The 12315-nt window shown below is 44.5% G+C and overlaps 1 protein-coding gene across 1 annotated transcript; it reads left to right on the top strand.

The window, feature by feature from the left end:
* Positions 1–6747, top strand: LOC130130397 (leukotriene B4 receptor 1-like). The gene is made up of 5 exons (XM_056300097.1): positions 1–119; positions 3888–4568; positions 5087–5287; positions 5855–5898; positions 6368–6747. Exons 2-5 carry the CDS (start codon positions 3897–3899, stop codon positions 6672–6674), a joined length of 1224 nt encoding a protein of 407 aa, XP_056156072.1. The 5' UTR covers positions 1–119; positions 3888–3896; the 3' UTR covers positions 6675–6747.
* Positions 6748–12315: the final 5568 nt, after the last annotated feature.

The raw sequence follows: 12315 nt of genomic DNA on the forward strand, positions 1-12315 counted from the left end.
ACCAAAGACTGAAACCTGGGGCAAGAAAGGATAACATCAACACCGTCTTTTCATCCAGTTCTCCTGTCATACTCTCGGTGTCCTTGTTGTTTCTCCCCCCATATTATTTGGATGATTTGGTGAGTTTCCTGTCCTCACTGACAACTCTGTGACACATTCTGTCATTCTGTTTGTTTGTTATTCTCAAGGAAGCCCTATTTCACAGTTTACTCCTCTGCAATCGTAATTAATCCTGATAAATAATGCTTTACATGACAGGGTCAGTTAGGCCAGTGGGATCGCTTGACAGACGTGAGTGAGCAAGATTGCTGTAGTCTGTTGTATTGATTTGATTTGATTTGCATAAACAAGAGAGTTAATGTGTGATAAGAAAAAAAAACCATAAAACAAAAGTCAAATTGGTGAAAGAGTCCCAGGCTAGGATAAATTAAAACATAAAGGTGCTTAAAAAAGTATCTCACCTCAAAAGGAGAAGAGGAAAAAATCAAGGTGACAACGACAGGGTGACACGAATGGCATCCTCTGTAGTCAGCTATTGTATAACCAGTTGTGGGCAAAAGAAAAAAGAAATCACCTTGGGCTCCGTGCTTGCTCCATTGAGCGCAGCAGATGTTTGTTTCTCATTGTGAGGCCGCTGCTCAACACATGACAGCGCTGGTGCGCTGGTTTGACGAGACCCAATTTGGTGGGACTGGCTTTCTGTAAACAATGCCCATGTAGCCACAGCTTTCATTTTCTCGCTCTCTCTCCGTCTGTCTCATCCCAATCACGGCTGCTGACTTACCTGACTTATCACGCCACTAAATCATAGCACAGTCTCTATGAATCTATGAAAGTGGGTGAAAAACATGGAAGATCAAACAGGTTTGGTTGGCACAGCAGAAAGGCAGAGAGAGAGAGAGAGAGAGAGAGAGAGAGAGAGTAACAGAAGCAAATGTTTTCATGCGTGTGGGTGTGTACATTGCATATTTTGTGTCTGAAGGCTTCAAGGTGTGTTTGGCTGAGTAGGAGTTTAGTTATGTTGCGCTAGTAATGGCACGCTGTGTCCCATTTTTGAACCAATCGCTGATAAACAATATGAAAACTGACAACTGACATGATTTGGCATTATGAAAAAAGTCTGTAGTCTGAAAAAGAGCATGAGCCTAAATTCTCTTTTCAGTTCAGCCGTTCGGCCGTTAATGTGTTATTGATAGCTGACAGCCTCCTTTTTAACCATTAAGTGACGATAACCTAGTGCGGAGATAGATAGACAGACAGGCAGAGAGAAGGAATATGACCTTGTCAAGGATTTCTCAACTTTTAAATCAAATGTCAGCACCCTCGCCGTTCCCCTCTACTCATGTCTGGTCTCGTTGTTGAGGAATTAAGAGTCTCAGTTTAAACCTGTTACACTTGCACCATACAGCCCACTCACACCATTGTTCTGAGGGAAAACTGGTCCGTGATAGGCTGTTAGCTGAGTACCAACGCAGTGCACAAACGTTTAAATATGGCACCCAAAATAACAGCCTTGTAGTGTAGACTACCGGTTCCCATAAAATATGCTTGTAGTTCAAATAAACAATCTATACGATTACATGTTAGGATGGCTATAAAAGGTGAATTTGTTATTTCATACGTAGTCTAGAAGTCAGAAGCTAAACACCTCATTCCCAAAAAATAATTTCTCATGATACAAACTTTACAACACATGTATACCCAGTAAGTAAATGCATTCAGATATTTAGTCATAGATATATTCTTAAAGAATCCAAAACAACATGCACAATTTGAACTCAAATTAGTCCCAATCCCATCTTCTTTTTTTTTGGGGGGGGGGGATCTTTTTCCCCTTTTCTCCCCAATTGTACTTGGCCAATTACCCTGTTTTCCAAGCCGTCCCGGTCGCTGCTCCACCCCCTCTGTCAATCCGGGGAGGGCTGCAGACTATCACATGCTTCCTCCGATACATGTGGAGTCGCCAGCCACTTCTTTTCACCTGACAGTGAGGAGTTTCGCCAGGGGGATGTAGCGCATGGGAGGCTCAAGCTATTGGAAAGCCTGTTTATTTCCCTTTTAAATGGCGCCACATTTGTAAGGAACGTGCATTTGTGGGATGAGCAGCAGAGCTGAGTATGTGGGTTGCGCCCATGAAAAATTTGCCAAATCTTCTCTGCCAATGCCAAACAGCTTATTTTGCTGTTGCTATTGACTCTTGTTTTGAGCTTCTGGTGCCCCAGGTGCTGACAATCAGCTGCCTGATATAAGATTTATTGCCAAAAAGCCTTGTTACAACAAAGAAATAATCTACCAAACACACATTTCCTTACTTTTTGTGCTAAGTTTATATATATATATAGCGTTTTTTTCTCCGGAAACCGTCAATGGTGTTGATAAAAGTGCTAAACAAATAAGGAGCGGAATATTATATTATATAAATTTATTATATTATGTTATATAATTTTTTCTTACATCTATATATATATATCTCCATCCATCCATCATCTGAACTGCTTACCCTGCTCTCAGGATTGCGGGGATGCTGGAGCCTATTCCAGCAGTCATCGGGTGGCAGACGGGGAGACACCCTGGACAGGCCGCCATTCAGTACAAAGAACAACTTTTTGTAGCCTGCAGAACTCTTCCTTCCTCCTTGGCACTGAGTCTTTGAAGAACGCCTGATGATCAGCAGACTCAGGTCTTCTGGCCTTGTATCGCCACTTGGGATAGCAACACCTGAATTATCTACCTAAGTCCCAGTCCTATGACCCCCTCTAGTCCATACGGACCTTTAATGTCTCTCTCTCTCTCTCTCTCTCTCTCTCTCTCTCTCTCTCTCTCTCTCTCTCTCTCTCTCTCTCTATATATATATATGGGGGTTCCGGTTTCCTCCCACAGTTCAAAGACATGTAGGTCAGGTGAACTGGCGGTACTAAATTGTTCCTTGGAATGAATGGGTGTGTGTGTGTGTGTCGGCCCTGTGATGGCCTGGTGGCCTGTCCAGGGTGTCTCCCCACCTGCCGCCCAATGACTGCTGGACTAGATTCCACCATCCCCGCAACCCTGAGAGCAGGATAAGAAGTTAAGACAATGGATGGATATATATATATATATATTGATATTCAACTCATTAGTTGAGCACATTTATCAACATCATTGACGGTTTCAGAAAAAGGAAAAAAACGCTATATATATATAAATTTACTGCATTTTCTCAGCTCGGAGAATTTTTTGTTTTATTTTTTAATTTTTTGCTTAATTTTTTTCTCCTCTGGTCTGCCTTTTATTATTCATGTTACAGCCCGCCTAGGCTATACACAATTCCTTGATGTGTGAGATATCAAAATTAATGCATTGAGTTATTGCCAAAGCACTATGTTTAAGGGTTTTATTGAGCAAAGTCCTGGTAATGTGAGGATTTACTTGTTGAATAGATCCTGATTCTGCAGAACACCGCTGCCCCCCCCCCCCAGCTGAAAGGCCCAGACACCTTCTGTTGCCATACATATCAAACAGTCTTTTTTTGAGAGACAGTACTTGAGCCCTAACCCCTATTAGCTTCATGGGTGCCACACTAGCCTGCGAACACTACAGCCCAAACAGAGGGGTCAAACAGAATCTTCCTCTGCAGTACACTGTGACATTAATATAACACATTAACAAACATCAGGCAAAGGGACTGCCGCTGGACACTAGCCTCTTAGCTAACTCAGGTACATTTACATTTGTTCGAATATTGATTAATGTGCGTTGTCCCTTCCCAAATAAACAGTTTGAAAAAAAAGTATGTCAAATGAAGACAGATGACTTGATAATAGAGATGGAAAATAGACCCACTTCTAAAACACACACAAAAACACAATCATTGACATCACTGATCAAAATGAATATTCTCTCTTTGGCAGGTAACTATAATGGCCCAGAAAAATGGAAGCGCTTCCTTTATGCCAAATACGCCACTCAACAAAGGTCTCCAACCCCTCTGCAACTGCTCTGTAGCCCAAGTCACCTCCCTGCCTCCATCCATCATCTCCTCCCCTGGCTTATTAAGCACCTCCATGCCTCTCGAGAGCATTATGACTAACACGGCCTCCACAGCAGTGGGGGCTCTCATCCTGAGTCTTGTATTCCTCCTAGGCGTCCCTGGCAACTTCTTCATCATTTGGACCATTCTGACACGTGCTCGCAAGCGGTCCGTCACCACCCTTCTCATCCTAAACCTTGCCTGTGCCGATGGCTTTCTGATGGCTCTGACTCCATTCTTCATCATCTACTTGGTGCGGAAGGCATGGGTGTTTGGGAATGTAATGTGCAAGGTCCTGTTCTACCTTTGCCTGGCCAACATGTATGCCTCCATACAGCTCATCATGTTGATGAGCCTCCACAGGCTGGTGGCGGTGATGTGGCCGCAGCGTGTCAGCGCCATCACTGGCCGGAGGATTGTGTTGCGGGTGCTGCTGGGCGTGTGGGTTCTGGTGCTCGCCGCTTCTGTGCCTGCAGTCATCTTTAGGGAGGAGAGACTGTTACCTTTTCCGAATGACAGAAGCCGCCTGGTGTGCGAGCCCTTCCACAAGCTGTGGAGCCATGTGAGTGAATGTCTTACTACCGGTATTTATCAGTGTGTTGTAAACAGACCTGATTATATTGTCAGTGATGGGGAGTGCCCTGACTGTCCTGTCAATTATGTACCATTGTTGTGCTCATCATTCAATATCTCTGGAGGGGCTTTACCCGAATGTTTTGTCGGTCGAGGAATCCAATTTGTTAATAACTTTGCTCCATCAGTCACTTGGAGAGTGAAATGTCCGATATCTCTGAGAGCAAAATAGCCATTTAGCCCTACATGCTACTAGGGATACTACCTTTCAAACAGACATTTGTCAACGATAAATGCTTGAAAAAGTGATTATAAAGTTGGTTAGATTCATATTCAGCCTGTAGGCCACTGTTCACTAACAATGATCAGGGTTGTTCATTCTTGACCACACTCTTTGCTTCAAAACCACCAATAATAGATAACGCATCTCGGCGTCTGTTGCTGCCTTGACGATTTAACAGCCTTTTGTCATCACAGTAAAGGCACTGCTTCTTACATTTTGCAAAGGTGGTAGTGTGCTACACGCTGGAGCTGGTGTTAGGATTTGTGATTCCCTACGGGGTGATCGTCGGCAGCTACATCTGCATCTGGCGCCGCATCCGACAGACTAAGTTCCGCCGTCGGATCTTCAGCGAGAAACTCATCCTTGCCATCGTGGTGACTTTCTGCCTCTTTTGGTTGCCCTACCATATCATCAACATGGTGAAGGTAAGAGGCATGCCATATCCTATGTTTTCACCAACAACACACTGAACAAGCTATGGAACAATCAAAATGAACAAAAGAAAAGAAAAGAGGAATAACTGCATCAGCAAAAACATGTGACTGCTCAAAAGGCTATAGGTGTAGTCTTTTGGGTATTCCCCTTGTCCCTGTATTGATGACGTTTGTAGTACATGTGTATGAAAAGACACCTATTATGTTTCTTTTCATACACACTAAGCCCACCTTCCTCACCCTAAACCGGGTCTGTATCCTGCCCTCACCTTCCACCAGCACACTCAAATATGCATACAGAACCTACATGCTCTTGGCTCTTACCGGGGTTCATATTCCCCTTTTTACACACACACACACGCGCACACACACACACACACACACACACACACACACACAATGTTTTCCAATTGATCATTAACTTTCCCCTCACTTTTAATTAGCTCTCATAGAAAACACATTACATGGTGCTTTATGAGGTTTTTTTTGCTATTATTATTGTCATTATTATCATTATTATTATTACCATCATTTTAATCTACAATTGATTGTATATAGGTTGCAGCAGCCTTGTGCCCAGAAGGTTCCAAAATAAAAGCAAGGTAGGTTAAGTGATCTGCCACATACATATTTTACATATCATGTCAGATATCCACATTATTCCCCTTTTAGATAAGAAACATTTTGAAAAGAAAAGCAATTTTTTATGTTGTTGTTTTGTTTCCTAAAGTCTCTTCTGTAGATTCAAGTGGTACCAGTCCACTAATCTTGATAAAAGTTTGCTGCACTCAAAAGAACGCCGGGAATTTACTACCATACACATTTTAGAATCTTGTTTGAAGTTTGTAGTTATTGTTCACTTGTTTGCAATTACAATATGCTTTCCCCACACTTGAGGTTTATAGCACCCATTAAAGTGCAGAACTCCTTCAATGTGAACTTTCATACATTTAAAAATAAAATAAGCAAAAAAAACCCATTTTACTTGCACAGTGTTCTGAAATGAGTAAAATGCATAATGATAAATCTCAGAAATACATAGATAAATTACATACATTTTTCCTCCACCAGTCTGGAACTCGTCTGGCAGACATGGCGTGCTATCACCTCCTCCCTGGCCTTCATCAGCAGCTCCGCCAATCCGGTCCTCTACGTCTTTGCCGGGAGGTCTTACATCCGTCAGGATGGGCTGGCGTTTATGGCCCGGCTGTTCGAGGGCACGGCGTTGGACTCCGGGACAAAGAAGGGACGTCAGAGCAGCCAGAACAGTCGAGACAAAGACAAAAACACAGACGGCTTAATGCTGAAGGAGAGAGATCCAGACTCTGCCACTAACACTAGCACCAACTTGAACGTAAAGAACGGTAACCTTAAATAATAAAGGACAGCAGACCGAGCAGGTTTGTCGCTCACGAGGTTAAACTCCAGGGGGCTACGCCTGTGTACCCCAGCTCCAAGTTTGCCAGTGATTTTTCACAACTGGAACACATTCACTTCTAAGATTTGAAATAAGAGTCACACGCAAAGCAAAAATGGACTCGACCCACCATTACTGTCATTTGAAAAAGCTGTGAGCTGTGCAGTCCTGCCCAAAATCAACCGCTCCACACTTGAACCTTCTTTTGGCCGAGAATGGGATCAGAGGACTTGATCATACATCAGTCTCTGAGATGCAGTGTTTTAAATCTTGGAAACTGAAATGGGCTTAAGCTGCTGATGAGACTGTGTAAATTGATCATTGATCTTAAAAGAGTTTACTGCCTGAACTATCCTATGGTCAATGCTGAATACTTAAAGAGGTATTGGTCAAATGGGCCACTAACCTTTTGCTCTGAACTGTCTCGTATGTGGGCAATCATCGGGCATTGCCCAAGACAGTATCTAGCTTGAATATTGTCATTTTTACTACATTTAAGTCAATGTACCTTTGTTTTTGCTTCGCTTTGTCCAAATGTTTCTACAAACTGTATTAAAACATTTTCATCAACATGCACTGAACAGGAAATATCATGGTACGTCAGAGATGAAGTTCTTCTTTTCCTTATTCTTCCTCTTCTTTTGGCTGCTCCCATTAGAGGTCGCGACAGCAGATCATCCGTTTCCATCTCTTCCTGTCCTCTGCATCTTACTCTGTCATGCCAGCCACCTGCATGGCCTCCCTCACCACATCTATAAACATCCTCTTTTGTCTTCCTCTTTCCCTCTTGCCTGGCAGCTCCAGTTTCGGCATCCTTCTCTCAGTATACCCAGCATCGCTCCTCTGCACATGTCCAAACCATCTCAATCTTGCCTCTCTTGCTTTGTCTCCAAACCGTCTGACCTGAGCGGTCCCTCTAATATACTCATTCCTCATATACCATTTCTTCGTCACTCCCAACGAAAATCTTAGCATCTTCAACGCTGCCACCTCCAGCTCCACCTCCTGTCTTTTTGTCAGTGCTACCATCTCCAAACCATACAACATAGCTGGTCTCACTGCCATCTTGGGGGAAGGTTTCTTCCCTTCCACTCTTGCTGGTGCCCTTCTGCCGAAAATCACCTCTGACACTCTTCACAATAATAAACTTTAGTTGTATAGATTTTTTTTGAAACAGGGTTATGAAGTGCTTCACAGAACAGGATAAAAAAAAAGTTAAAAATGACATACAAAAACAACAACATCGTAAGCGATTTAAAATATTAAGCCCTAATAGATAACACCATAGAATAAGAGCAAAAGGGAAGAGAGCAAATTGTTAATTAATTAAAACAATTACAAAAGTAAGATTAAAAATAAAAACGGTATAAAGAAATAAAAACAAATATCAAACATTTGTAAAAGCTTTCTTAAAAAGAAAAGCTTTAAGACGAGATTTAAAAGAAGCTCCTACTGACTTTCATTCCTCTTCTTGCCAGTGCATACCTCCACCTCTCCAGGATCTCCTCAACCTGCTCGCTACTCTCGCTACAGATCACAATGTCATCCGCGGATGTCATAGTCCACAAAGACTCCTGCCTGATCTCGTCTGTCAACCTGTCTGTCACTATTGCAAACAAGAACGGGCTCAGAGCTGATCATAGATATAATCCCCCCTGCACCTTGAACCCATCTGTCTTTCCTACCGCACACATCACTACCATCACACTACTCTTATACATATCCTGCACCACTCTTACATACTTCACTGCCACTCCCGACTTCCTCATACAATACCACACCATGCACCTCTCTTGGCACCCTGTCATCCATCCATCCATCCATTATCCAAACCGCTTATCCAGCTTGCAGGGTTGCCGGATGCTGGAGCCTATCCCAGGAGTAATTGGGCGGCACGCGGGGAGACACCCTGGGCAGGCCACCAGGCCATCACAGGGCCCCCCCCCCCACACACACACACACGCACACACACACCTCGGTCCTGTCCATATGGAAAAAGTCACGAGCAGCACTGCTCAGTGCTTCCTTCCTTGTCAGTAGTTCTCTCTTGAGAATTATTGTCTTTCCAAGTCTGCATCCTCCTTTAAGAAAATGAATAGTGGCACATCTTCTACATTATTATTTCAAAAACATGTTCACCCTGTCATATGCTTTCTCTAAATCCCCAGGGACACAACACCTTCTGGCCTTCTCTAGACTGTTAGAAGCAGTGGTGGATCTAGAGATTTTTTTTCCTAGGGTGGCAAAGGGGTGGCAAGACTGTGTCCCAGAGGTGGCAGCTGCCACCCCTTTGCCACCCTGTAGATCCGCGCCTGTGAGGGGGAGGGGCATTCTAAATCGGCGACTTCTGTTTGAGATGAATTTGGTGCGGGTCTCATTGACCTTCACCATGCATGTACATAAAATATACTTTAAAAACACATTATCTGATTTATAAATGGGGTGGCAACAGGGGTGGCAAGACTGTGTCCCAGAGGTGGCATCTGCCACCCCTTGCCACCCCGTATATCCGCGCCTGGTTAGAGGCGATAGGGGTTATAGCTGCCCTCTTCTTTTCTTACTTATTCGGACTGGTTTTCTTCGAGAAATGATTGGAGGTGTGGTTAAGCGGCGTATATAAAAGGACGTCACCGTGAGGCGCGTGCGTCCCCTGGAGTTCGTTAATGGCGGGAGGTCGCCTACCCGTCTCAGGATGCGCAGGTTCGCATCGTTCTACCTTTGAAGAAAACCAAGTCTCGTTTAGTATTTTTGAGGATCCATCCACCATCAACTGAACTGAACTAAACTACCAACACGGAGTCCGCCGCTTATGGAAGCTGAGACCCACGCGGCCGAGGCCTTGTCGGAGGGACCTGCTAACTGCTAGCCTGCTACCTCGGTAAACTAGCCCACCTCCGCCATTTCTCTCGTCTTGGAAATCAGTCCTCCTTCTTGTTCCCAATCCCCCCTCGTTTCCATCTTTTCTACACACTCCAGGTTAGGACTAGTGTTGCGAGTTTAACCCTTGACCCCTAGACCCGACTAGTCCGTAACATAATTTGGGGCGCTCGTCCGCGATTTATTTCGAGATTAAATGCATATTAATGTTTGATAAAACCGGTTAGCGATTAGACGGCAGTAGCGAGTTACAGCCAAGCCTTCTGTTTGAGAGAAGAGGCACAACTGAGGAGGATTCCGCTCGGGAAAAGCCGCGTGTTGCTGGGCTTAGAAGTAGGCCACGAGCATACAGCTACGTGCAGAATAGCTGCACGGTGCTAACTCCTCACTTAAAACAGATGGTTGCGTATGTATGTAAAACTAAGCTAGCTAGGAGGGAAGTTAGTGAATGCATTTGTCGTGTGTGTTGAGGTTAGAAACGGGGGTATATATGTCTACGGTTTGATAAAGGGTTGGCTTGGCTTGTTAGCTGATGGCTACTGGGCTAATGGTGGCGGGTGTTTTGCTGGTGTGTACTGCAGCGTATCGGGTTTGGGTTTTCGAGTAACGTCGTGAGCGCTCCGTGTGCGATCTGTTCTATTTCTGGGAATATTTCGATTTATGAGCTACCTCTTGTTGAAGGTTATATGCTTTGTCGGTAAGGCTATTTGGTAATAGATACCTTAGAGGTAATTTTGTGAGTCTTGTCTCTTTTGGTTAGCCTACCTTTCGAGAGAGTTTGATAACGATAACCGTGGCAACGTTCAATGTTGATGAGTTTTGTGGGAGTGATTTTTGGGCGCAAGGAGTTGCGTAAGCTTAAAAAAGGAAGATTTGCCTTCAGTAGCTCAGTATTGTGAGGTAGACGTCACTCCAGAGACGAAAAAGCCAGCGATTGTGGAGACCCCGATTTCAGTGTTACACCTAAAAGATCACGTACATGAACGAGCAGAGTGGCAGAGAGACGGGAAGGAAGTTGCGGACGGTAGACCTCTAGAGCTGTGAGTGCGGGGGGCGCTGCGCTCTCAACCTCCACCATGCCTCCTCCACCAGCTGGTCCATGCTAGCACACCTTGTGTTGTGACTGTGTGCTTTGTGTTTTGTGTGGTCACGAGTTGTAGCTGGTTCACCTGCGGGTCGAGCGCAGGTACGTTATTTGGCGTGGGTCGCCACAGTGACCATGTTGTGTGTGCTACTTTGTGTTGTCTTGTCAGTAACTTGTTGTGGTTGAGGGCCACTTTGTAGGTGTTGGTGGGAAGGTGCTGGCCATTTTTGGGTGGCCTTTTGGATTCAGCGGAGCTACTTGTGGTGATCCATTGTTGTTGCTGAGGTGGTCCACCGTTTTGTTTGGTCACATGTTACTGTCATGTTATGTAGCACATTGTCAGTTTTTTTTGGTTCGTGTGGGGTTTTTGTTAGCAAGCCTGTAGGGGCTTGTTTTTATGGGTGGGGGTGTTACGGCCACGGCTGTGTCCGTGTGGTTTTGTTTTGTTGCCTCCTGTGTCTAGCCCTTGCTTTGGCTCTGCATTCGGGTATCCGCCGGGTGCTCCTCATCACCTAGTCAACCGGTCAGCGGATCGGCCAATTTCCATTAGCTGTACATAGTCTTGTTGTTGTTTTAGGAAATGAGAAAATAATATAAAAAGGATAAAACAAAAGAAAAAAAAACAGTTTAGGTTGAAACCAGATGGTTTTTTTGTTATTGTAAGGGGGGGGGAGTGAATGTTAGAAGTGATAGGGGTTATAGCTGCCTTTTTCCCTCTTCTTTTCCTACTTATTTGGACTGGTTTTCTTCGAGAAATGATTGGAGGTGTAGTTAAGCAGGGTATATAAGAGGACGTCACCATGAGGTGCTTGCATCTCCTGGAGTTTGTTAATGGCGGGAGGTTGCCTCAGGGTGCGCCACTTTGAGAACGCGGTGCAGGTTCACACCATTCCAGCTTTGAAGGACTTTGAAGAAAACCAAGTCTCGTTTATTATTTTTGAGGATCCATCCACCATCAGCCTAACTGAACTAAACTACCAAGACGGTGTCCACCTCTTATGGAAGCTGAGACCCAAGCGGCCGAGGCCTTGTCGGAGGGACCTGTTAACTGCTAGCCTGCTACCTTGGTAAGCTAGCCCACCTCCGCTATTTCTCTCGTCTTGGAAATCAGTCCCCCTTCTTGTTTTTTTTCCTCGTTTCCATCTTTTCTACACGCTCCAGGTTAGGACTAGTGTTGCGAGTTTAACCCCTAGACCCGACTAGTCCATAACAATACTTCTCCATCAACCCTCTCATAGCTAACATTGCATCTGTAGTGCTCTTTCCTGGCATGAAACCATACGGCTGCTCACTAATCATCACCTCTCTTCTTAAAAACTCCACTGCCATCTGACACAAACACCTCCATGCCTCTACAGGTATGTTATCAGGACCAATTAGCTTTCCTTTCTTCAACCTCTTCATAGCTGTCCTCACTTCATCCTCGCTAAGTCAGCACACTTCTTGATTCACCATCCCCACATCATCAAACCTTCTCTCTCTCATTTTCTTCATTCATCAGCCACTGAAAGTACTCCTTCTACCTTCTCAACACACGTTTCTCATTTGTCAGCACATTTCCATCTCTATCCTTCATCACCTTAACCTGCTGCATCCTTCCCAGCTTGGCCCCTGTCTAGCCAATTGGTACAAGTCCTTTTC

This window comes from Lampris incognitus, chromosome 20 (genome assembly GCF_029633865.1).
Source record: "Lampris incognitus isolate fLamInc1 chromosome 20, fLamInc1.hap2, whole genome shotgun sequence".
Classification (NCBI taxonomy): domain Eukaryota; kingdom Metazoa; phylum Chordata; class Actinopteri; order Lampriformes; family Lampridae; genus Lampris; species Lampris incognitus.

Coding starts and splice junctions, on each gene's coding strand:
- LOC130130397 (XM_056300097.1), top strand. CDS start 3,897: ATGGCCCAGAAAAATGGAAGCGCTTCCTTTATGCCAAATACGCCACTC. Junction 4,569..5,086: donor TCCACAAGCTGTGGAGCCAT/GTGAGTGAATGT, acceptor CATTTTGCAAAG/GTGGTAGTGTGCTACACGCT. Junction 5,288..5,854: donor ATATCATCAACATGGTGAAG/GTAAGAGGCATG, acceptor GATTGTATATAG/GTTGCAGCAGCCTTGTGCCC.